General features: G+C 39.8%; 1 protein-coding gene across 1 annotated transcript in view; it reads left to right on the top strand.

Moving 5' to 3' along the window:
• Positions 1–17024: 17024 nt before the first annotated feature.
• The window catches only part of LOC107293122 (protein CASP), a gene marked incomplete at its 3' end in the record, with an annotated part of 250943 nt that continues 241759 nt past the window's right edge, over positions 17025–26208 (top strand). The window contains exon 1 of the mRNA XM_015822256.1: positions 17025–17120. Within this exon, the coding sequence (XP_015677742.1) occupies positions 17058–17120 (63 nt within the window). The remainder of the gene's footprint in view (positions 17121–26208) is intronic.

Raw genomic sequence — 26208 nt, 5'->3', positions numbered from 1 at the left:
TACTGGCAGTTTTCAGGATACAATAGACACTCTATCTTTAATGCAATGTATGTGATCTTTCCTACCCATTCACACTTATTTTTATAAAGCATTTTTTTACCTTTAATGACTGTAATGCACTGCCTTTGTTGGTTAGTATATATAGGAAAGTTCAGTTATGCTTCTGTGGGGTGGTCTGTTTACCTTTAGAAGGAATTTTTGCCACCCTGATGGCTGTGTTGCTTAATCATTTTTCTGTATGAAACCATTGTGAAATGAAGCAGACGTGGTATTAGCTTTCCATCTCCTATAGTTTGTGTATGAATACTTTAAAGCTGTCCTTCACTGACTCCCTTTGTTTAATAACATTCAGCATTTGTCCCCACCATTCTGAAAGACAATGATTTTGAAAATGAGCTTGTTGGCATGTTCTTCATAAAACATGGGCTGTTGAGGCTCTGAAACCCAGACATGATGCCACACAGGCTTTTCAATGATCCCACTTAGGTTTTTACAACTAATTTTCCCATGCTAGCATACCAGGATAGCCTTTTGAAAGGATTCATGCACCCCCCCCCCCAAACCATTAGACCAAAACCAAGAATTAAACTTGGCAATTCCTTGTTTTGGGAAACATTTATCTATAAGGAGTTTGTGTTGTGTTTGTTGGTTCCAATAAAGGAATTACCTAACTATGTTTTATGGATTCCTTTTCCTTTTGGGCTAATACAGGTAGTCCTCAACTTACAACAGCTCACTTAGTGACTGTTCAAAGTTATAACAGCACTGAAAACATAACTTAGGACATTTTTCACACTTACGGCTGTTGCAGCATCTCTGTGGTCACATGATCAAAATTCAGATGCTTGGCAATTGACTCATATTTATGATGGTTGCAGAGTCCTGGGGACATGTGATCCCCTTTTGTGACCTTCTTACAAGCAAAGTCAATAGAGAAACCAGATTCATTTAACAACCATGTTACTAACTTAACTAAAGTGAGTTACTTAACAACTGTGGCAAGAAAGGTCGTAAAACAGGGCAAAATTCACTTAACAAATGTTCCACTTAGTAAGTGAAATTTTGAGCTCAGTTGTGGTCATAAGTCGAGGACTACCTGTATGACTATTATTGTCTTTTGCATCCGCCTCTCCATTTCATTACTGAAGTAAAAATGTACCCTGTTGCCTAAATCCAACTAATTGTGGTTAATGTTTACTTTGATGGAAATGGGTCAGCTTCAAATGTGAATTTCTGGCATATTTGATTGCAGCCCAGAAATGAAGGCATATGGCTTTAAGAAAAGAGTATGCATGCTTGAAGATAACCATGGCATATTTTCATCATACTATGTTATAGTTTAGTATACTATCTGAATACAGACAGTTTTTCAGAAGGCGTAAAGGGAGGAAGTCAGCAGTTTGCAAACTGGGAATAGAATTTTGTGCTCATTTCAATTTGATTATTCAAGCTACTGGGAAGCAGCTTTTGAGATGAGAAAGGAATTGAGTGAAATAAGTCTCTACATTTTTCCCAAATGCAGTCATTTTGAAACAGCATTCTGAATTAATTTCAATTGTAAAATTTTGGCAATTCCAGAGGATTGGCTTGGGGGGGTGTCTCCTCCCTTACAAATTCAGAAACCATTCAGGCCAGTTATGCCTTATTGATAGCCAGCACTATTCCAGGACAGGATAACAAAGCAACATTATATGGCATGGATACATTTTGCTTTTCTTTATGGAGGGATAGATGAAGGTTGTCATATTTGGTGCCAAGTCCATTTTCCTTGTGAAGTTATAGAACTCTGTTAGAAGTTTTTTTCCCCTAGTTGCCCTGAAAGCAGCCTTTGATCATAAAAAGTTTCTGTTTAACTCTCACAGCTATAACTATGACAGAACATTCATTAGTTTGCTCTGAAGTTATTCTGTTCAACCATTTTAATTTAAAAAAATTCTGTCTCTACTGGGCTTGGCTCCCATATATCATAATCCATAAAGTGTGTGTTAGTTTAGAGTTACATGCAATCTAATTTAGTTCAGCTTGTTCAACATAATACAAAACCATGAGTTGGTGTTATATATGAATTCAGACCTCCTGTAGACCTGGTATCCTGCCAATGAGTTTGAGACTGCAGTTCCCCAAATTCCCAGATGGCAATAGTTTTAAGCAAATAAACTGGCACTATTAATAAATGATTCTTTTAACTTGGTAACAAGAGTCCTGGAATGCCTCATAAATTCATGGTGGAGATATAATAGTGGTCTTCAAGTATATGAAGGGCTGTTGTCAGTTCCACTAGGTGGGTCACACCAAGAAATCAACTCCACAGGAACGCTAGAATTACTTTTATGGAGATTGGCTAGAATAAGAGAACATTGCAAGTCTGTGCTGTACCTCTTGGTTGTTCCCATACTTCACTGAATCAGGAAGATATCTGCTTCATAATACTATCTTGATTCTCGGGACATAAAAATTGTTTCACTCCCCTTTGCCTAATTAATGATTCTTGCAAATTTCTGTCAAGGTCATCTTCCTTATTCTCTACAGGTTATAACACAGAAGAGGGAGTGTATTTATTATGTATTGTTGCCAAGAATAGGACCAATGGGTTATAGTATAAGGAAGTAGGTTCAGATTAGACTTCAGGAAGAACTTCCTGACAATATAAGTTATCAGCCAGTGTAACAGGTTGTGACATTATGTAGTGAGGTCTCCTTAACTAGAGCTCTTCAAGTAGAGGTTAAATGGAATGTTTTGGATTCCTGCATTAAGCAGGAGGTTGCATTAGTTGTCTTCTACAGTCTCTTCCAACTCTTAAGATTTTGGCCCCAGGGACAACCTCCTCCAACAGTTTGTTTTCAGTTGGAGTAATTCAGGGGCCTCTACGAAGCTGCTGGTGTCATGAAATAGGGGGAAACCATTCTCTTTAAGACAACAGATGTTTGTCTGCACTACTTGGAGATGCAAATTTTACATAATTGCTTCCCTTTACACATTAGAGGAGAAGACTGCTCTTTAGGATCTTTTTCTGTTCCCGGGAGTCTTCTCTATTAACAATTGCAATCAGATTTGGACCGAAAGCCATCCATACAAAGGGAAATTACCAAATGGAAACAGTTTCCTGACAGCCCTAAAGTACAGTACTATCTTTTGTTCATGGAGGAGAGAGGCTTCTAGATTTCTATAGGTCAGTTAAGGTGGTAGACAATGGGGTTGGAAGCAGTGTCAAAGTGCTGGGGTCAGGGCTAGATATACCACCCAAGTAGTCATACCTAGGGAAGGCAGAGGTTCTTAATCTCTCAGGAAGATCTAGTGGCTGTATGTATGTGATATGCTTAACTTGGGTAACCTAGGTTAGTTTTTGGCTGTGTCAACCTTTGGTTCACTATATTGTCTGAATTTAGATAATGGGTTAATTGATTGGTTGATTTCAGCATTTTGTACCACTGACTCCTTGTCAGCTCTTCAAGGTAGTTGAGACCAGAAAACCAAAACCAAGAATACTAATATTATGTTTATTGAAAGGTTACAGAAAGAGAATCTTGCAAGTCTGAAAGCACTTCCCCATTCCCCTGCCTTTATGTTCAGAGAACTAGAGAGATCACTTCTGAGATGCTTTCTCTACTCTTATCCCAGCTATGAGTTCAGTTTTTTCTTATTAGACCATTGTGGGCTCTTCCTCCTGTCTCTCAAGGTTATTCTCACAACCCACTACACTTCTTGATAACTCCAGACAGTTAGCCCCAATTTCCCAGTTTTCAGGTGGGCACCAATCTCAACAAAGCAAGATGGATTAATTATAGCTGAAGTAGATGTCAAGTCATAAAGGCCTGGCTGGGGAATTCTGGGATCTCAAAGTTGCTGAGGTTGAGAAATACTGCTTTAAACAAATCTGTTGCATCTTGAGACAGATGGCTAGGTCTCCACTCCCTACACAGCCCTAGGTGTTGGGATATTTTGGTAAAGTAGGCTGGGTAACCAATCTGGTGTTTAAAACCAGGAAAATCATGGTTGAATTCAGTCATACAAGAACTTAGTTAATTGCAAAGCCTAATTAAGTATGTGTGCAGATACTGTCTGTTAGTGATACGGATACTGTTCACAGAACCATTTTGTCCTTAGCATCAGAATGATAAGGCCAACTATATAAATAGGTCTATTTTGCTATTAAGTTAGAAATGGGTACTGGCAGAATTATCATCTAGAAACATAGCATCCTCTCAATTTCTGCTTTGACATTGTCTGATCCATCTTCCTTCAGAGATGAAATTGCTCAGCACTTACCAGTTCCACAATAAAGCTTTCTGTTTTATTCCCAAGCTTAAGGTACCACTTGAGGTTGCTATTCTTTTTTTAAAAAACAGGCAATGACTTGACAAAGACATAGTTCTTTTGAACAAGATTACAATAAAGTCTTAAAAAATACAATAAAATGTAATTTACATCCTCATCTCATTTGTTAGGCCATATGACAATCATTTTCTTTCTCTTGACAGCTCTAAACCTCTGCTTAACACATTACGATCATAAATATTATCAGCTACAACATAGCAATTTAATACTTACCAAATGTATTTCTAAAATATTACTGCAGAAAACATTACTGTAGATTTAAAGCCCTGAATTTTTACCAGATGTTTTTGTAGCAAATTGGCTCATGTTAGAAAGAACTTCTGTATGACTCCCTGCCACCCTTCACTGCACTATTCTATTACTGTCAAAGCGAGAGTTTTGCCAGTAATGTATTAAACCAAAGACTCAGGAATCCAGATCCAATTCAGATCTATCAGGTGTTATGGGATCTTTTATATTCAAAGTGCTGCTAGGCATATCTATGGACCCTGATTGATGGTGAATACTTAAAAGTATACTGGGAATTTTGTATTAGCGAGAATACCGGTAAGTAGTTTCCCCTAAAAGTTCCACGTAGCTTTATGCCTCATTGAAAATATGCTTCCAAATATTCTGTATGTAGTAATAGCATTAGGACTTAAGAGTTATATATCGCTTCACAATGCTTTACAGCCCTCCAAGCGGTTTGCAGAGTCAGCATATTGCCCCCAACAATCTAGGTCCTTGTTTACCAACCTCGAAAGGATGGAAGATTGAGTCAACCTTGAGTCAGTCAGGAACGAACTGCTTGCAGTCGGTAGAGTCAGCCTGCAATATTGCATTCTAACCATGTAACTTTGGTAAAGATGGTATTTTCTGACTGACTGGCTTTTTTTGACACTTTTAGAACTTTAGCATTCTCATTGTTAACCATTCTTTTGTGCATAGTATCCCTCCTTTGTTTTTATCACTGTTTCTTTCTCTGGGTTGATTGGCTCAATCAATGTGACTTCTTCCTGGTCCCCATCTAACAGCTGACAGGTTTGTTATTGCACATGGTTATTGCAAAAGTAAGACTGTTACGCAGAATTTCTTTAAAACTAGAGGGATTATTACAAAAATTGCTTAATATTGTTTTCCCCAAGTGCTGATTCACTTCCTATTGCCTGGCCTTAATTTCTTTTTTTTTTTTGTCAAAGTTCTTATCAGCTCATTCTTATCTGATCATTTTTTGCCAAAATCCTTATCTGGTACCTAGAATAGTGATGTACAAGGGCTAGGAAACTGGGATTATTGCAGGTCAATATGTATGTACAACCTGCATCCAACAAATATGCTATGCTTTTGGAAGACATTCACACTCAGCCAAGTTAATATGAATGAAGACAAATCTGGAGACGGAGTACAACCCCAGTAATAGAGTTTGAAATACAGCCATGAAAACCTTTGCCATGATTTTTCAGTGCAATAGTTTCAGTGGGAAGGTCAGTATTGATTTCAGAAGCAATGTGTATGAATAATCTCTTTTTGAAAGAAACATAAATAAAAAATCGAGAGTTGAATTTGTCAAAGTGTCCCATTTATACATTATCTTTGAGGCATGACTCAAACCAAAGGCTGGATGAGGTTGGAAGGGTGGATTTTTTTCCCCTCATAAAACTGATGCTAACTGAGCTTTCTTTCCTGGGTCTTACACTACAAAAATAATTGATGGTTTTTTCAAAATTCAATCCTCTAAAATTTGATCTGTGAAATCATTGGGTAACTAGTCACATTTCTCTGACATGGACATGCACACAAACTTATATACATGTACACATGCATACAATTCATTCCCGAGCAGCCCCAAGTAAGCATTTATTTTATTTATTTATTTATTTAATACCATCTAAAGACAGGATGGTGTAGTGTTAAGATGTTGGACCAGGCGCTGGGAGATTCAGGTTCTAATCATCCCTTAGGCATGGACCTTGGCTAGATGGCTTTGGACCAGTCACTCCCTCTCACTCAGGACTGAGAAGTTAAACAATATCCAAACTATACTGAATCAGCACAATAGATTGTAGTACAAATCCTTCAGTGAACATGCCTTCATCCTGCAGAGGATTGATTTAGGCTGATAATAATACCACCCATATATAAAACAGGAGAAAATAATTTTCTGTCCCTAAGGGATTGCATAATCTAGAAAATGCCATCAGATTTCTTTCTTCAAAGGGCATAGAAATACAGAGGAGTCAAAGAGAGTTGTGGCAGAAGTAGAATATGGAAATGCTGCAATAAGATGTTCAAGATTTTTATGTTTATTGTTATTTTATCCTATCTGTATTTAGTCTCCCAATCCAAGCAAAATATAGCCCCCCCCCATTTAACATCAAGTTAAAATTTGCAAACTATTATGAGAGAAAGAAAAGTTATATACAAGATCCAGAAGTCATAGAGAGCAGTTTTGGGAAGGTTCCCATGAATGAGATTCCAGACTGGAAGTTATACTAATTTTTGCAAGAACAACAAGAAAAATATATATCTTTTGCAACTAATTTGTTATATAAACTAGTGAAGTGGTCTGTGATCCACAAAAGTTTATGTAATACAAATATCATTAGTGTTTAAGGTGCCACAAGCCTCTTAATTAGCATTAATGTGAAATCCAGAAGTGGGGCCAAGACGCAAGAATGCCTTCAGGCTGGTTCATAGACCTAGTTTGGCATATTTATACATAACTATTTATTTATTTAAAATACTTCTGCCCCACCTTTCCATGGAATGCTCAAGTCAACTAATAATAATTAAATCTATACATCAATAGCAGCAATACTGTCAGTTGAAATCTGTTGACTAGCATTTGGATTTGCCCACTAGCTCCCCACTGGTTTACTTCCGATGCAGTGATCTCAAAATCTTTGTAATATAGTTATTGCCCAGTCAAGTATCAGTATAGTATGGTATTTTACACTTAACCCTCTGACCCCTTCTAGGAGAGAGTAAAATTAAAGGGGTATTCAGTCCAGGGTATTATCAATAGGGACAAGTGTATCCAAAGTCAAGCAATGTTCTGTGGGAATTCTATGTGTTGGAGTAGACCTATATTTACTTATATAGCCCTGGTTTGCCTACTAATAGGGGGCATGATGGCTCAGCAATCAAAGACGCTGAGCTTGTCAGCTGAAAAATCTGACAGGTCAGGTTCGAGATCTGAGTGCTTCTTGACGGGATGAGCTACTTGCCCCATCTCCTGCCCACCTAGCAGTCTGAAAGCATGCAAATGCAAGCAGATAAATAAGTACCTGATGGGAAAGTAACAGCATTTTTTGTGTGCTTTGGCATATAGTCACGCTGGCAAAATGACCACGGAATTGTCTTTGGACACTGCTGGCTCCCTCTGTTAAGAAACGGAGATGAGCACCATTCCCTAGAGTTGGATACAGCTGGACAAGGGGAAACCTTTACCTTTACTTGCCTAATAATAAACCAGGATCTTTTATGAGCAAGTTGGTAGAGGAGGCCATAATAACTATAAGACAGGAACAAGCAAACACCTTGTGATTTAGCAGGTTACAGTATATGCATCAATTCTTAGTTTCTTTTATTAAGTGCTGAAGTCACTTAATAAGACTCTTAGCATACACTCAAACATTCTCTAGGATGACTTTTTCCTCAATCTTAGTTTCTTACTAGCATATTAAAATCACTGAAAAAGGCATCTTAGATCCAGAAAAGAAGGGCAGACATATTGGGATCAAGAATGTTTCTATCTATGCAGAATTTGAAACTTGGAAGAATGTTTACTTTCCTTAGCACCTCATTTTTAAAAAAATAACACATCTTAATTATTGATAGGGGCAGATGGTTTTTTTTTTAAAAAAAAATGCAGAAATCAAATGAATTTTATTTGAAGGAACTTGTCACTAACCCCACTGCATATACTGATGCATTTTGAGTGGTACGTATTGCTTTCCTTACGATGTCACCACCATTTATTCTCTTTTGCAGAGTTACTCACCCTTTGAAATCAGAGATTTTGCCAAGACAATTCCCTCCTTACATAGATTAAAACAATAAACAACTGGCTGGGTTCCTAAACTGCATAACACCATAAATTGCAACTTTTTTCCTCAGTTCGACATTTCACTACCATATGAGTGTAATATCAGGGCATTCATTAAAAAAATATATTGTGCCAAGAAAATCCTTAGGGCAAAAATTACATATGGTTTCATTTCATTTAAATCTAAGCTTAATTAATATTCAGTTGCATTGATTAAATTCTGTAAAAAGGATTGCTCCCTATGTATTTAAAATTTTCCATCACATTAATGATTGCTCCAGTGGCTCATTTGTGTTCTATAACATTAGCTCTGGTTTACAGACTGGAATGGTTGGGTCCACACAATACTCTAAACGAAAACCAAACAAGTTATTCTTAGAAAAGTGCATGATTTAGTAAGAATAAACAAAACAGGATTCTCTGGTGCTTTTCCAAGTTGCCTCTGAGCCTGTAACTATTTTCTGAGCTTTGCTAAAAAATAAACCCTATTCCTTCTTTATTTGTATTATTTCTCTATATTGTGATCATCTAACAATTTCACACTGATGTATTTGCCTCTCTTCTCTATCCGTAACTTGCTTTTCTTCATCATGTTTTTCCATGTCTGAAACACAGCAGCATATCTGAAGAGAGTCTAGGACTCCTTCAGCCCAACCCTCTTGCTATCAGACAATTCCCAGAATTAAGTAAAGCATGATGGATTATAATCCTGTCTTATTTTAAGAGCTTCCAGGAAAAGAGATCTTGCGGCTTCCCCTGGATGACTTCTATTGTTCAATAACCAGAAATATTTCCCAGTATTGGTCATGGATCCATGCTCTTTGGGCATCGCCCAAGACATCATGCTGCCTTAAACAAGATAGTAGTTTCTCTACTATCTCAGGAAGAGAAACTAATCAGTCAGTGGATTAATTTAAACCATGGTGGTAGGATGCCAAATCTTCCATTGCATCTATATATAATAGCCTGATTTATGGGATGGGGAAGGATCGAAGTATTTATCCCAGCTGTCTGTCCCATAGAATCTTCTCCTTGAGGCAAACATCTCACTTTGCTCAATGATAGGGCCAGTCCTGACGTTGCTTCTCCTTAAGGTTGAGGTATACCTTCAGAAGACTCAAATGGCCTAATTTTCTTTGATTACTCATGAAAATGATGGGATGACGGCATGGTGGAATTACCATAACCAATAATGTTAAAAGTTACCCAAATCCAAGGTTTGGTTTAGCTTTCTGTCTGATGTTACATTTTTGCATTGGTTGGGAGAAGAAATGTGAGCAGCCTCCTGAAATGGTAAAATTCCATCAGGCTGAACCACTTACTTCCTCTAAACATGCATTTTGCCCCTTGACTCCATTATTTGTCATTCTTGCTGTGACCTAGGTAAACAGTTTATTTTCACTTTTTTTGCTGACAGCCTTTAAAAGTTTTGAATATTACTGCCTTATGCCCTGCTCAATTTGATTTTATGTAAGCCAGGCTTCTACAGCTTGATGCCCTCCGAATACACTGGACTTCAACTTTCATGATTCCTAGCAAGGGGTTCCAGATTGGGGAAGACTTATTTCAACAAAATTATATTGTTCCACAAAAAGAATTAATATGACAACATAATATCCTATAAAATCAAACAATAAAAATGAAAAAACCATACAATTAAGTTAAAGTAAGTGGTCTTGAAATCATCATGAGATTGCCCAGTGCAATGCAAGTTATTAGTTAGGTGCCTGAGAATCTTATACAGGTAGTCTTCAACTTAAAATAATAGTTCATTTAGAAACCATTCAAAGTTACAACTTATGAATTGTGGTCGTAAGCTGAGGATTGCTATGCATGAAGATGGAAAGACACACTTCTGTAATTCTCACAATGGAGGAGAGGATGGTAAAGGTGTGATGGAGCTGGCAAAAATGCGAAAGTGACTGTTTTAATCGAAGAGAAGAATTTGTCTAGTTTTTGTTCTATTTGCAGACCATTTCTGGGTTTTTGCTCAAAAGTGAAAAAAATATGAAACTTTGACTTTGGGTTTTGATGATTAGAATGATTTTATTATAGAAATGTCTTGACATGTTGTAAAATGTAAAGCAAAAGGTTGACGTTATAATTTTGGGGGGTATTTTACTGCAGTGAAAAATAGTTGGAAGTCTTTTCTTTCTTTCTTTGCACCTTTCTTCTTCTTTCTCTCGCTTTTCTAACTTTTGTTTCCCTTTGTATTTTTATCTTACAATAAAATTTAAAACAATAATAAAAAAAGTTATTAGATGCTGTTGAGTCAGGCTGAATATGCAACTGCAGAAACAAATGCTCTCCAATTTTACATTTCAGGCACCACAATACAGATTTAAATAGAGGATATCAACAAACAGGGCATACAGAATTATCAGGAAGCTAAAGAACTGAATCAAAAGATAAAGTTACCTCACGGATGAAGGCAAACATACACGTGCCAGGATAATGTTGCAGGATCCAATCTGAGTCCATCACCAGGAGCAGAGTTAGTCTTCCAAGCCTTCAGACTCCTGCTGGAGCCCATCCTGGGGGAGCTTCTCTGTGTGTGCACACAGGGCCGATGACTGACTCAGATAGGATCCTGCAATGTTACAACAATTCAGGATTGTTTTAATTCCCAAAAAAAAAAAAGACAATTAATAGAGATAGAAACCAAAAATAAAATTAATAGCATTTTAAAAAATGCACAAATACAAGAACGTGGGACCATTCAATTAGAGATTTAGATAGGTGAAGGGCAGTGCTTTTTGTCATCGACTCCCCAAATTAGAGAGATCCTTTTACAGCTCTCACTGCATCCCCTTTGTTCTACATTTAACTTACTTGTTATAAGTCTTACTGTATTTATCTGATGTATTTAAATGTGTGAGTATCTTTGAGGGAGTTAAGAAGTGACTGGAAGACTAAGCATTTTTTCAATTAGCCCCTTTTCACCAACAAATAAAAACAGTGGCAACAGTAAAACTAGAGATGGTAGTGAGAAAAATCAGGAAAGATAACACATGTAAAACTCCCTTTTTAATGATCCTTAATATGGGATAGAGTCAGGGTGACTGAATGGAGCTGACTCTTTACTGGCCAGATGCCCTTCCTGACACCAGGGGAATTCACAGAATATATATTTTTTCCTTCATGCCCTAGGAGAGAAACATCTGCCGCTATCTAGAATTGAACTCTCAAATCTTCTGAGTGGGAGGCAAGTGTCTTCACCATTAGGCCACCATGGCACTCAAAGATAACAGGTATAGTATAGGGGGTACCTTGCTCAATAGTAGTAACTGTGAGAGGAATCTCGGAGTCCTAGTGGACAATCATTTAAATATGAGCCAGCAGTGTGCTGCAGCTGCCAAAAAAGCCAACACAGTGCTAGGCTGCATTAACAGAGGGATAGAATCAAGATCACGTGAAGTATTAATACCACTTTACAATGCCTTGGTAAAGCCACACTTGGAATACTGCATCCAGTTTTGGTCACCATGATGTAAAAAAGATGTTGAGACTCTAGAAAGAGTACAGAGAAGAGCAACAAAGATAATTAGGGGACTGGAGGCTAAAACATATAAGGAACGGTTGCTGGAATTGGGTATGTCTAGTTTAACGAAGAGAAGGACGAGGGGGGACATGATAGCAGTGTTCCAATATCTCAGGAGCTGCCACAAAGAAGAGGGAGTCAGGCTATTCTCCAAAGCGCCTGAAGGCAGGACAAGAAGCAATGAGTGGAAACTAACCAAAGAGAGAAGCAACCTAGAACTAAGGAGAAATGTCCTGACAGTTATAATAATTAACCAGTGGAACAACCTGCCTCCAGAAGCGGTGAATGCGCCAACACTGGAAGTTTTTAAGAAGAAACTGGACAGCCATTTGTCCGAAATGGTATAGGGTTTCCTGCCTGAGCAGGAGGTTGGACTAGATGACCTCCGAGGTCCCTTCCAACTTTATCATTATTATTATTATTGTTCTAATGATCAACATTTTATTCTATTCCATTCTATTTTTTATCAGTTTAGGTTTATTCCCTGCTCCCCCTTATCCCTACTTTCCTGTTTCCTCCCAATTCTGAAAACTAACTAATCATCTGGATCTGGTCCTTGCAATAAAACAGAGTCAGCCCAGGCAGTAGAAGGAGGGAAGGTTTTGCATGGCAAAGAGTGGGGAGGGGTGGTGGTGAAACTGAGATACGCAAAATAAAAGAAATACTTAGGAACACTTATTACATGACAGCAATGATGGGGTGCATGCTTGCTACAAAGGGAGCTATTTGGCTAAGGGCAGACACTATCTGAACTGCTTTTGATCTGGGGGGGGGGCTACCTGAGCATGGGCTTAACCTTGCTGAACCCTTGCAGCTGTTTAATTCTACTAGTTGTGATGCAGATGTGTGAATGGGAAAGGGTTTTGCCTGCACATGTGTGTGTGAAAGGCAGCACTGCAGACCAGTTGTAAACCTGCATTTTGCAAATAGAGCAGATGCTGGACAATGAGCATCCCTTGTGCTAATTTCAAATCTCTTTGCAAGGAATCATTTAAGATCTAGGGGAAGACCACTCAGCCTTTTCTCTGCTACCGGCAAGGGGAAAGAAAGCTGAAACTGGGGGGGGGGCATGTGGGAGGGTCTTTTACTTTGATCTCTGGCTGTATCCATTCTTTTCTTCATCTCTTGGGACTCTGTAGCTTGTAAGTGTCAAATGTAAAAAAGAAGCAGTGATTTGATTGCACAGTCACTACAATACTGCCATTGTGACTTTTTTGACACCCTTCCCCCCATCTTCCCTGAGTCAAGCCTGAAAATAGCTCTCTATCCATGCATGCTGGAATTGCCTTGCAGAGGGAGATAATCCAATAGAGGGGTTGTTGACCCATCAGACCTATAGATGTAGTCCTTGCTTAGTAACCGCCTCAGATCGCTTACAATGGTGATGAAAACATAACTTTGCAACCAAACTTTGCACTTGGGACTTTCACAGGTCTACAAAGCAAAGGAAAGCCGAAGTATGATTATAAGTACAGTTGTGGTTTCACATAGTGACCGCTTTGCTTAATGACTGAGTTGCCGGTCCCAATTATGGTTGCTAAACAAGAACTACCTGTACAATGGTTGTGTTCTCATGATGTGCTTCCTGCTGCTTCCTTTAACCAAAGTTTACTCAAACCAGTTTTCTGCTTCTCACAACCACTACCATAATATGGGTGTGCTCATTCAAAATATCTGTTTCAGATGAGACTGATTAGCTTGTTGCTCTGTATGTTCCAACTGGTAGCAGTCATGTAGGGCTGATGGCAGCGTTTTCCAAATTGTGAATTCCAAATCATTGTCAGCAATCTGCAAAAGTAGTATTAGAGGCCACGAGGAGCTCTCCAGGAAAAGGGCCACCCTGATGGGAGGTGGCTTAGCACTTCACCTTATTCTGGGCAACTGTAGGGCCCAGTTGGCTTTGTTAGGCAGTTGCTGCCCTAAGGCTTTTTCCCAGCAGCCCTGGGTCCCTGCCTACCCTTGTGCCCATGGTGGGCACTGCTTCTGAGGTGATGCTGAATTCTCTCTCCAGAGGTGGCAGAAAAGTGAGGTTTGAATAGGAAGGACAGGCTAGGAAGGACAGGCTTGGAGTTTCCCAAGGGAGAGGAGATCTGGGTTGACCACCCAGCCAGGAGTGGGCAATGACGGAAAGACAGTGGGCAAACAAGGGTTCGCGTTTCAAAAAGCTTTGCTAGGCAAGGAGGTGAAAAAAGGAAAGCAAAAGAAAGAAAGAACAAAGACACACACACATCCTCCACCACTCAGCTAGAAGAGAGAAGAAACAGCAGAATTTGTGCAGTTCTTAGGTTTCCTAATTTATAATTCTTTTAGGCACATTCTTGGAAAAATATTACATATAACCCAGTGATAAACCAAATATTAGTGTTTGGGTTAATAAAAAATGCTGCCAGCTAAGTGACCAAAGAAAAATGGCCCTGTTTTGCCAGTAGCTGTCTTTTGTAGTTTTTACTTTTTGAAAAAAATATTTATTGGCATACTGTGAAAGTCTTAATTTTCTTCATTTCCCCGAGCCCTAGGAGACATTTTTGAGCTAGTTTAGTGTATAGTATAGGTTAAGGCAACTGGCTAGAAACCAGGAGATTGTGAGTTCTAGTCCTGCTTTAGACACAAAGCCTACTGGACCAGTGACTTGGGCCAGTCACACTGTCTCAGCCCTAGGTAGAAGATGGCAAGAGCAATTACTTTTGAAAATCTTGCCAAGAAAATGGTAGGGACATCGCCAGGCACTCACCAGGAGTCAAAATTGATTCAAAGACACACACACACAAACTTGAAAAGAACTGATAATGTTACCTAGTCAAATAGTGAAACATCTGCAAGCAAACCACCAAGCTCAGAGACTACATAGGACTCCACAAATATAGAAAAAAGCCTCTGTGTTCTAGCTTTTGGGCTAATGAACTAGTCCTCATGCAATGCTTGTTAGTTTGAGTTTGAGATTCTACTTTGGGCCGAGGTTAGCTGTTCCCAATTCAAGTAAAGTCTTCTTGGGGTCACTGGAAAATTCTCTTGAAAGGCAAATAACAGCTTTAAGAGACAAGTTTTTTATCCAGACTGTTGTAAAATGAAAGCGTTTTAATTCTCGCTCCAATCCATTCAAGGTTTAGAATATGCCCTGCCTGTACCGAAATTGCCATTTACATAACAACTAATGTTCCCATTAATTGCAGTTTGCTAGTAGTGCGGGCGGCGGGCAAGAAAGATATGCAAACTCTTCCAGAGTGCCTGGAGGAAACTCAGACTGACATCCTACACAGCCTTACTAGAAAGTAAGATTCATGGAACTACTGGGACATGTCTGAATAAACATGCATAGACTTGTGTACCTGCCCCATCAAACTCATTAGCACTTGCAGCTCAAAAGCTTAGTTATATGACCTCAGCTTAAGTTGTACGCCTGTGCACACGTATTCAAGCAGCGTTATTTCTATCAAAATCATCTCATGCGCATTTGCTGCTGTTGCTGAAAAAGAACTAGACTGCAATTCAAAACGAAGTTGATTTCGGGTTCCAGTTTCAGCAGAAAGCTTCTAAGTGTGTGACATGTGAGACATTAATAGGAATAAGTGTGCCTCCGCATATTGGAGACAGAAAAGAATCCTCCCATCCCATCTCATTTAGGGCTATAGCTCTGGGCTGCAAAAATCCACACAACCATTAGAAGGAAGCAAAGAAATGCCTAATTTCATTTATTATTGTCAAGGCTGGGGGGAGGTTCAAGGAGTCTGCTTGACTTTGGAGTTATACCGTATGCAGAGGCACAACTACTAAAAGGAAGGCAAGGCCAGGAGAAGGATTCAGTTTAATTTCGATCAAATTCCATTAATTCAAAATAATTAATGGGATGACTTCCCATTGATGTAATATTTCTTTTCTTTCACCTTAACATTTTCTGTTTGATAGTAGGACGCAGTGGCTACACACAAGACTCTGGAGGGGGGGAGGGGAGAAGGCATTGCTGAGGTCCTGCATTTGATTGATGAACTATATTCTGCACATTTGTAACACATGTATGTTTGCGAAAGAGTAAATCTGTTTTAAGATAAATATATTTACTATTGCAATCTTTTAAATACAGTTAGGAAAGTGAAGCCCAGATGAATTTTAATTATATTTCATGTTTCTAACCTCCCCCCTAAAAGAGGGGCTCTGGGGATGAATACTGTTGGACTACCCTTGAACACTTTTCTATATTTTACATAGGTACATGCCACCTTATGAGGATTTATTGTACTTCCATTATTATCAAAATACATGTTGTATTCAGGTGGGATGTTCTTTACACCATAGATTAAAAGTTTAAACTAGCTCTTCTAAGGACAGTACTATTTTTTGCCTAAAAGTAATTGCATTTTATTTTTATTATTGATGTTCCAATAATAAAAATAGTTTTACAGATAGTTTTACAGCATAGCTATTCCACGTATCGCTGTATTTTATAAAATGCACAAATAAATGACTCTTAAATCTGTACACAGATCCATATCCATAAGAAAAGCCAAAGAAAACCATCGCTGTTCAAAGTTATCCAAAAAGTAGGGCTGTAAACATTTCAGGTGACTTTTTAAAATGAATTCAGATCCATTTTCATTCTAATACTTCGTTTTCCCTCCAAGATATTATGCCTCTGTTCATGACCCTGAGGTTGCGTTAGTCCGCGTCTTTTTTTTTTTTTTTTAAAAAAATACAGATCCATTACATACAGCAAGTGTGCATGCAGCGCAAGAGGAAAAAAAAAAGGAAAAAAAAGAATAACTTGGGTTCCAAGTCCAAAAGAGAACAGCATAAAGTGTGTCTTCTTGTTGGGGACACAAAGGAAGAATGCCCGTTTCGCAGAGATAAAATGTCTGAACCCACAGTAATGTTCTCTCCCTGGGCTGGCAGTCCAGCCCGCCATTCCGAGAGCTCCCTGTTTCGCCGGTCCGGGTTTTCCGCGCGCCCTCGACTTGCCTGGCTTTGCTGCCGGCCTCTCTCTCTCTCTCTTCTCTGAGCGTCTCGCCCGCCGCCCGCCCGCCCGCTCCCTCCCTCTCTCTCTCTCTCTCTTCCCCCTTTCCTCCTCCTCCTCCTCCTCCTCCCTCCCTCCCCGTGCACTCTCCAGCCCCTCTCTCTCTCTCGCTCGATCCGCCGCTCACTTCTGTCTCAATATGTCTCAAGATGGCGGCCAATGTGGGATCGATGTTTCAATATTGGAAGCGCTTTGATTTACAGCAGCTGCAGGTCAGGCTCGGGGTCCGCTGGCGCGTGGGTCTCCCCCTCTCCATGGGACCCCCTTTCCCTCTTCTTCGCCCTCCCCTTCTCTCCCCCCCGGAGGTGCCCTGGGGGGGGCTCCCCCTTGTCTTCCCCCTTAAGAAAACCTCCCACCCCCCCCAAGAAAAAAAGTCTCGGCAGAAGCAGCGCCCCCCCTCCTGCGGGTCCCCCCGCTCCCTCCGAGCCTGGCTGAGACCCGGCGGTGGCGGCCGCCAGCCCTGCCCGCCTCCCCTCGCCTCTTTCCGCTCTCCCTCCCATCGATAACCCGGCGCCGCCGCCGCGATCAGAAATTGATCCTCTTTGTTCAATTCATCGATCCCAACAAGATGGCGCCGCCGCCGCCGAGGTGGCTTGTCCCGGGATGGAGGAGCCGCTTCGCCACCTCCCCCCCTCCCGCGCCGAAGCGCCCCTTCCCCAAAACAGCATCACTCCGGGAACCCGGGTTTCCTTTAAGCCTCCCCCCGCAGCCTTACTTTTATAAATAGGGAGGACAGAGAGTCACCGGGGGGTTAATAATAATAGTAATAACAATAACGGGGAGCGGGTTTGCCCTCTGTTCCTTGTGTCTTGATTATTTGTGCAGCCCCTTCCTCCAAACCCAGACACATTTAATTCTTCCACAGCACTTTTCTTTAAACCTCCCCCCCCCTTTCCGACTAGTCCCTTTTTTAAAAGGGAGGGAAAAGAGTGAAGGGTTATATTAATAACTGGAGAGATTGTTCCCCCCCCATTTCCCGATTTCTACTTATTTTTGCACTCCCCCATCTAAAACAGACCCTACTTTAACAACACTTTTATTTATTAACAGCCCCAGAATTAGTATCTTTTAAACAGTGCCATAGTTTGGGAAGGGGGATAGAGTTAAGGAAATTTAACTTGAGAAGGAGGGGGCTGTCTTATTATTCTTTTTTTTCCTCCCTCCGTTGGATACCTATATTTCTTCTTTTTCTGTAACAGTCCTCCAGTTTTACAAAGTGAAAGAATATGGAACTAAAATCATCATAATATTTTTTTTTAAAAACAGATGCATGTGGAGCTCTGCTTTTTCTATTTTCTAGGTTGATTTCCCCTTCCAAAGCTGTGTGTTAAAGGGGGGGGGATGTTCTGGGGTTGCTTCTTTTCTCTGACTCTGTCATCCTCAAGAAACCCCTCTTTTTTATGCAGAGGAAGGAATATTAAAATAACCTGTAACAGAGGGAGTCTGACCTGTTTCTTTCACTCATTTCAAGCCCCCTCCCTACTAGAATGAGTCCCTTTTCTTCTTAACAGGGACTAAATTTTATGAGATGGGGGAAGAAGCGCTAAAAGAAAAACCGCTGTAGATGTGTTTTTATGTGCAGATCTTGTAATATGTTTCTTTCTGCTCTGGCCCCTCCAAAAACATTTTTGCTTCTGTACTTAACCCCCCCCCCCCCAACACACGCACACCAAATTCAACAATACATTAAATTGAAGCTCGTGGGAAACTTTGCAAGGAGTTTATACACTGACCAGGGAAGGGGAAAAAAGCTTTCCTGCCTCCCCAGTATCAAAAGCTGCCTTATGAGGCCCACAGGGGAACCCCCAATTTTTCTCCCTCCTCTGTCATTGAAGCACTATGGTCAGTTTTTTTTTTCACCCTCTCCCCTTTCCAAGTATGCCTTTTCTCCCCTGATGGTAAACTAATGTGAATAGCTGGGAAAAATGTGAGCTGCCTTAATACTGGATTTAGCTTCTTTAAGATTCTGGCATTATTTTATGGGGGGGGTCCCTTCAAAATGACTTTTGAACTCTCCCCTTCTTTGCTGGCTTATTTAATGAATGGCAAGATATTGCATTTCTCTCCACTCAGCCAAATCTTTTTTTTTTTTGGGTGGGTGGGGGTTGTTGAGGAAGAAGATTTGAAATATTGCCTTTCTTTTTGAAGAGACCTTACTATATAATGCATTTTTAAGGTTTAGGGTTTTTTTTTCCTTTGGGGCAAGCTTTGGCTAGTACTAATTGATAATGAGTGTATTTAGGTAAGTCCTAACCCTTGCAGTTCTCTATTCACCCCCCCTCCTATTTTTATTAGAAAAGGCATTTCAGTCTCTTTGTGAAATAATATCAATTTTCTCAAATTCCCCCCCCCCCCCACTCCAGTATTTGGGGAGGAAGCATTTCCTCCCACTTCTTCCTTTCCCAATTTCCCCAGAAGAGTTAAAAGGGGGAGGGGTCGAATTAGTTGATTCTTCTTTCATAGTGTGGGAAGGAAGAGAGAATGTGCAAGGTCAGGGGAGGACTTGTCTAATCCTGTTGTATGTTATGGGGTCCACTGTTTGCCTTTGATGTTGTGTGCGAGAGAGAACGAAGCGGGAGACTGAGATCTTGTAATGGGGGAGGACAAGGCAAGTCTTACATGGCTGTTTTCCTCCCATGAAAAACCCCCAATTCTTTTGGTAGATTGGAAGAGGAGTAAAGAAATAAATCTTACTGTTCTGTTTTTGCTCTTAGTAAATGTCATGCTTAAGATTGCAGCTTCAGGTTAATCTGAGAGATGGTCTTCTGTTCTGCTTACATGTGATGCTGGATGTTTGGGTAATAGGCAAAAGGAGAACTTTTTGCTGGTTTTCTTCGCCATCCTTTAAAGGAAGTGTGGAGGTGGGGGGGGGGAATCTCCTCTTTTGAAAGGACCTCTTTCCTGCACCCGCATATGCTTTTCCCTAAAAAATGGGATGGCTCCCTGAGTTCCAGTCAAGAAATCTTAAGGCTAGAACTGATCTTCCCCAACCCTGTTTGTCTTCTGTATCATCTGCACTTTTGTGGAAAGAAGGGGTATTCTCTTATTTAGGAAAACTCCTCATTTCAAAGTTTTAATTGAATCATTGGAAGTGGTTTTGAGAATGGAGGGAGGCTGTTCAATAGCAGGACCTGTTTCTTTTTTCACTTATGTCATTTTCCCCTTAAATTGAGATATATGCATGTAGGTCTCTTCTCTGGAATTGTGTGCTTATGTTCACCTGTTTAGCTGTACAAATTGTCCTTTCTGCATTTTAAGAGGCTGGGTTGCAGCTTGGAGGAGAAGGTTCTGTGCCATCTTCTCAGTCAACATGTTTCACTAACCTCCCTCCTCTTCCTTTCACACATTTTCCAGTTGTTGCTTCATGCGCCTGTGTGTTTGCAGATTTGGGGGCTAGAGAAGTCCTACATGAGGTGTAATGTTGATATCAGTGATCCTGGAGTGATGTGTTATACTTTTTTTGTGTTCCGAAGGATCATCTTGATTTTGTGGGAATAATTTGGAAATAATAATTTGGAAATAATTTGGATACAAAGTTCTAATTAATAACTGCCCCTAATGAAAGCTTCCAGAAACTTCAAGGATGTTATTTCTTTAATGGAAAGGGGGGGGGAGAGAGCTATAGAACTGCAAGCCCCCTAGGACCTTGTAGGAACACCCACCCCCCTTTTTCTGGATCAGCTGTCTTAGTGAAACAGTATTTATTAGATGGAGGGAGGGAAGGGAGATCCCTCTTTGTTGCTTTTTTTCCTCATGGCTGGTGGGGGGGGGGTTGTCATTGTTTATCTTACTTCCTTATCTCATGGTTCTCATTATTGGCAGGGACAAGGCCTCTGCCTGGGAGAGGTCTCTGCCGGAACAATTTCTATATCAAGTATTTTGACACATGCTTCTCTCTATTTTTAATGTAAGTTTTATGTTTAGAAGTCATATTTAAAGAAGTTTGTGGAGGGGATCAAGTGGACAAGATAAAGATTGCCTTATGTATGTGGGTGGGGTGTTCCTTGATGTGATTGCAGACCTACTACTTAATAATATTGCTCAGGGGTGTGTACACGTGTGTGTAAATATGAACAAATAGGAAGAACACAAAAGACCAGTAGGAGCGTTCCTTGTTCGATCAGTGTTTTTGTGGCATAGATTGGTTGATCTGGGGCAGGAAACTGTCCAGTCTCTATAAATGCCTGACATGTACTGTAAATGAATTTGGCTGGAGAACTGCTCTTTCTCCCTCCCTCCCTTTCCTTTCTCCCCTGCTGAGTAGTCTGTTCAGCCAATGCCCCTGTTGGTGTGAGGATAGTTCAGCATAGAAAGAGCTGGAAGTTGTGCATACATAGATGTTTGGCACAGCTGAAGAGGAAGTAAAGGTGAGGGCTCTGTTTGTGTGTGCTTGCATTAGAGACTGGTGGCTAAACTGGGGTGTGTATTCTTCTCGTGTCCTGAGATTAAAAGTGATAGTAAGACACCCTGATTTTGGATTGTGTGTGTGCACACGCTTGTGTATGCCCAAGCTGTGGAGTGGAATGATGTTTGTACTGTCCTAACTTTTTTTGTCAATTGGGAGTTTTAACTGTTGGAAACCTGGCTCATGAATTTAAAATGCCGTTCAACTGTGTTCAACTGTTTTCTTGTCCTCATGAGGGTAGGGGCTGCTGGTCTTTGCCTTGGAAAAAGATTAAAAGATAAGGCAAATTATTTATTTGCTCTGTTTTTTAAAAAAGATCTTTAGATTAAGGTAGGCTTGTTTGAACTTTCTGTACTTGAAAGAGTTCTTAAAAGTGGCTAAAATACCTACAGGAATTCAGGAAATGAGACCCAGATGTGGAATTGTATGGATTAGATTAAGATGTAGTTAAACATGATCTGACAACTCTAATTGTAGCTGACTTCACTTTTGCCTATGTATTGTAATTGCTTTGAATGGAAAAATTTGCACATCCCATGAGAATAATCCCAAAACGTTTTAGTTGCTACTGCGTGGGTACTTCTATAAATACTGTGTTTGTGAAAATAAAGCTATATTGATTAAAACCGAACATTTCAAAGTGTAAACATATGTAAATTTAATAGCAAAGAATGCAGCCAAATGGCAGTTTGATAATCTTTTTTGTTACTGCTTTGTAAAAATAGTTCAGTTTAATTCCTATGCCTACTGTAAAACTTGATTTGGCACATTTGTATAAACTTCAATCTTGTTTTTGTCAAACTAAATGTGACCCTCTTCTCAGTAGTGCTAGATTTCTTGTTGAAACCTTCTGGCAATATTGGCGGAGAGTTCTATTTGATTAATAATTTTTTTTACACAAAATTTCTTTATGCTGTGTATAGCCAGGCTTTGTGTTAATTGGCTGTCTTGCTAGGAAGATAATGATACTGCAACAGTTCATCTATCATAGAGATGCAGTATATAGTGTAATACAGATATAATTGCCACTCTCTTCCCAAGGCAAGATATACTCAGAAATCTTCGTGAACTTGTACATGCTGTTGTCTGTGATGAATACTAAAAGAGTTGTGGCTGACAAGCTACTCCGCAGTACTCAGTCTTGTCGTGTATTTTAAGGAAGAGTAGCTACCATTGCCCTCTTCTGTACAGTGCCACACATTTTTGTTGAGAAGCGGAAAAGAATGTCAGTGATGCCACAAACACTTCACTCTACACTAGCTGTTCTTTGGCTTTGTAGTTTTTTTTCTCTCTCTCCCTCTCTCCTTGGCTATTAAGAATGTGTCTGATAAAGGCTCTCACCTTGCTGGGGTGTTTGGAAAGAAGGCAGTATCTGAAGAGTTAGAGCCAGCAATGACTAACACGTGTGCAGGTCTTAGAATGTGTACTTTATTTAAAAAGTTAACTATATAACAGAGAATTGCATTTGTAGCCCCTACTCTAGGATAGTCCCACTAAAATGAAAACCTGTCAGTTTGAGTAGTCCTGTCAGATTTATGTCAGATTTCCTTTTATGGGCTGAAAGAACTAATAGGGAAGAAAGTATCTGGTGCTAACTGGTTATTGGGAAATCTGATTCCGATCTCAGTTATTTTATGCAATGGAATTCTTGTGTGAGTGCACTGGGCATAAAGTGAAAAGGATCTCTATCAATCTATCAGACCCTTCTTTTTTCTGCCCCATTTGTGGAAGGTTACATAGTTTATAAATACTTGACTACCATTTGTGCTTTGTCAGATAGAAATTTTCAAGAGGCTTCATTGGTTGCTTGAAGATAGATCTAAGACCATATCTGTTCCACACTGCTGCTTCATTCCTCCCCCCCCCCCAAGAACCTATAAGGAGGTCAAAAGAAACTTTTCTGCTGCTAGGAGATAAGAAACTAAGAAAGGTAGGCAGGCTCCCTGCTGGTAACTGCCCCTTTAGATACCTGACAGTGAAAGGCAGATTTCTGGCTCCAGCCTCTTCTACATCATAATATACAGCTCCAGGCTCCACAGTCTTACACTTGAGATCATATCAGCGTGAATCTTTAAAAAGCCAAGAACATAGTGTGGGGTTGACACATCCTTCTTTGCTCTCTGCTTTATGAACTCACTGTTATGGGAGAGTCTTGATGGCTGGGGCTGTTAACTGCAGAGGCTTACTCATGAGGCAGCTAGCCAAAATTGTGCTTCACAAATACTTTAGGTTACTATCAAACGCTGCCTCTCTGAGACTGGGAGCCTATGCTGGGTTGCTTCATTGATACTTTTGGTTCTATCACTTCTTGGATCATTTTTGCTTGGTTCATACAAGTCACGATTCTGGAAACCAATTAGAGCCCACCAGCTTAGTTTTTTATATGCTTTCCTAGTTCTCTTCTTGGAACAGCAAATGGGGCTCTAAAGTACCAACAGAGTGTAATTATAATAATAATAATAAAGTTGGAAGGGACCTTGGAGGTCATCAAGTCCAATCCCCTGCTCAGGCAGGTAACCCTATACCATTTTGGACAAATGGCTGTCCAGTTTCTGTTATGTTAGATGACCAGTCCTGTATCATATGTTGATAGGTGCAGGTAAGTTTCAGAGTTATTTCATGGATGACCCACTAGTGCAGATTTTCTATTGGCCTCCAGTTTTACCTAAGACCTGTTTTGATTCCCCCCCCCCCATATTTGGCCTTCTATTCCCTGTATTACAGAAGGGTCTTCTGGATATGGATAGTTTGCACTTGGCACTACCATGTTTTGCCTCAGAAACTAAATGGCTAATTTGAAGTTGAGTTAAACTCAGGTTTAACTTGAGTGTTCCACATCTGATGAGGCTGCCTTTGCCTTTTTCCAGAGATTATCCAAGTATACTGTATAAACATATATATTTCTGGGAGTTTATTCTTTGCCAGTGTGACTCTGAGTTCACATATTCTCTAAACCTGATATGGAATATGGCTTGCTTGGCTTTCAACCCAGCCAGTTGTTTTTTATTAAGTAAACCTTGGTTAAACAAAATATGGCTTACTATGATGTGCAGATTAGATCAGGGACTTGACCAAGGCCTGTTCAATAACCTTCATGGATCACTGAGAATTTATAACTTGGGTGCCATGTGTCTAAATTAATTATGTTTCAGTGCAGTTTGTTTTCTACCCAAAACATAATAATAACCTACTTCAGAATACTAGTAAAACTTACCCCTTTACTCCAGATTGTCCATTAAATTAGAGAGCATATACACTGTGATGACATCATTGTGCAAATGATAATATTTATTTCATTTGCACCTGTTTATGTCATTTATTTTAATTTACAAATGACAAATCACATTATTTTGCCCATGATGTAAATGCCATAGGAATTTCATCTGTTGCATTGAGATCTGCTAAATTGAGGCTTCACTACAATATGTTTCATGGTTTGAGAGGAAGAGAAGAGAAAATAGGTCAAGGCTGAGTTACATATTAAAATGTCTCTCCATTACATTTAAGTTATTGGGGGAAAATAAGTGAAAATATGGTCCCTTGTTTTACAAATCAATATTTTTCTAGATAGAATATGAGGCTCCCCTGCTTATGGAAACCAGATATGAACCCTGCACCATGGACAGGCCTGTTATAGGGCAATTATAGTTTCTAAATTGGGCATTGAACACTGCTGATGCAGTAACTAGTTGCCAAATCATATTTAATAATGGCTGAAAGGGTAGTCATTGGATTAATAATAAACTTTGTAGTGCAGACAAAACCCTGGAGACACTCAAATGCTATCATGATGAGCTTGGCTTTTAATACCTAAGTGAAGAGTTAAAGTGTTGGGCTGTAGCACCAAAGAACATGAACTGATCCTGGTGTTACTACACTCACGGCTAGATTACACTGCATATTTATTACATCAGGAATGTGAGAACTATTGTCGGGAACCATTTTTGTCTGGTAGTTTATTCTATGTAAGAATTCAAATAATGCATAGAAATAATCCTTTTTGTGGTTCTGCACAACATGGCAACTTTACATAGCAGCACAATAATGGTTTGCATTGGTATGAAAACTGGCATGGAAGGACTGTGAGATACTCATGTCTGTTCTGATCTACCATCTTGCTTACGAGTGAATCAGTGTAGAAGTCAATCCATTTTTTAATTTTTGCTCCATGAAAATAGCAGTCTGCTTTTGAAAGCTTTGTCTAGGGTTCCTTGCCATTATTCTTTTGACTTGCTGCCAGTCTATCTGAAGCATCAAGTATTAGGCATGCCGGCATGGCAAATCTGCATTTGTTTTCCATTTGTGAGATCTTATGAGTTCATTTGAATAAGGAAGCTTCCTCTCATATTAAGTCAGGCAATGTGTCAATCTAGCCCAGTAAAATGGCTCTTCGGTGTATTAAAATATTTTCTTCCTTTACCTGTGATGGTCTCACATGACCAAACTTTGGGCACTTAGCAACCGGGCCACATTAATGGACATTTGCTGTGTCCCATGGACATGTGATGATATTTTTGCCTAAACCCAGCACAACAACTGCTGCAAAAAGCCATAAAATTGGGTCAGTCACATGACCACTTTCATTTTAGAGTAATCATGATTTATGATTGTGATGGCAGACTGTCTTATGGTGGTAAATCAAGGATTATCTGTATATATTTATACTTGCAAATATCTACTTGTGGGATCTGAATCAGACTTCATGGAATGTAATGAATGGGTAGGAATTGGGAGGAAAGGTCTCAGAATCCCCAAATTCTCCAGCACTGAGATGGAGACTCCACCATTGGGTAGTAGACTGTATTCCTGCCCAATCAGATCAAGTCAGCCAAAGTTGCCACGCCCGTCCTGGACCGTTGGTCTCCAGTCTTTGACTTGATCTTGCCCAGGACAGA

The sequence above is a fragment of the Protobothrops mucrosquamatus genome, unplaced genomic scaffold (genome assembly GCF_001527695.2).
Source record: "Protobothrops mucrosquamatus isolate PMUCROS unplaced genomic scaffold, P.Mucros_1.0 scaffold1509, whole genome shotgun sequence".
NCBI lineage: Eukaryota > Metazoa > Chordata > Lepidosauria > Squamata > Viperidae > Protobothrops > Protobothrops mucrosquamatus.
This window is presented reverse-complemented; position numbering and strand designations above follow the sequence as displayed.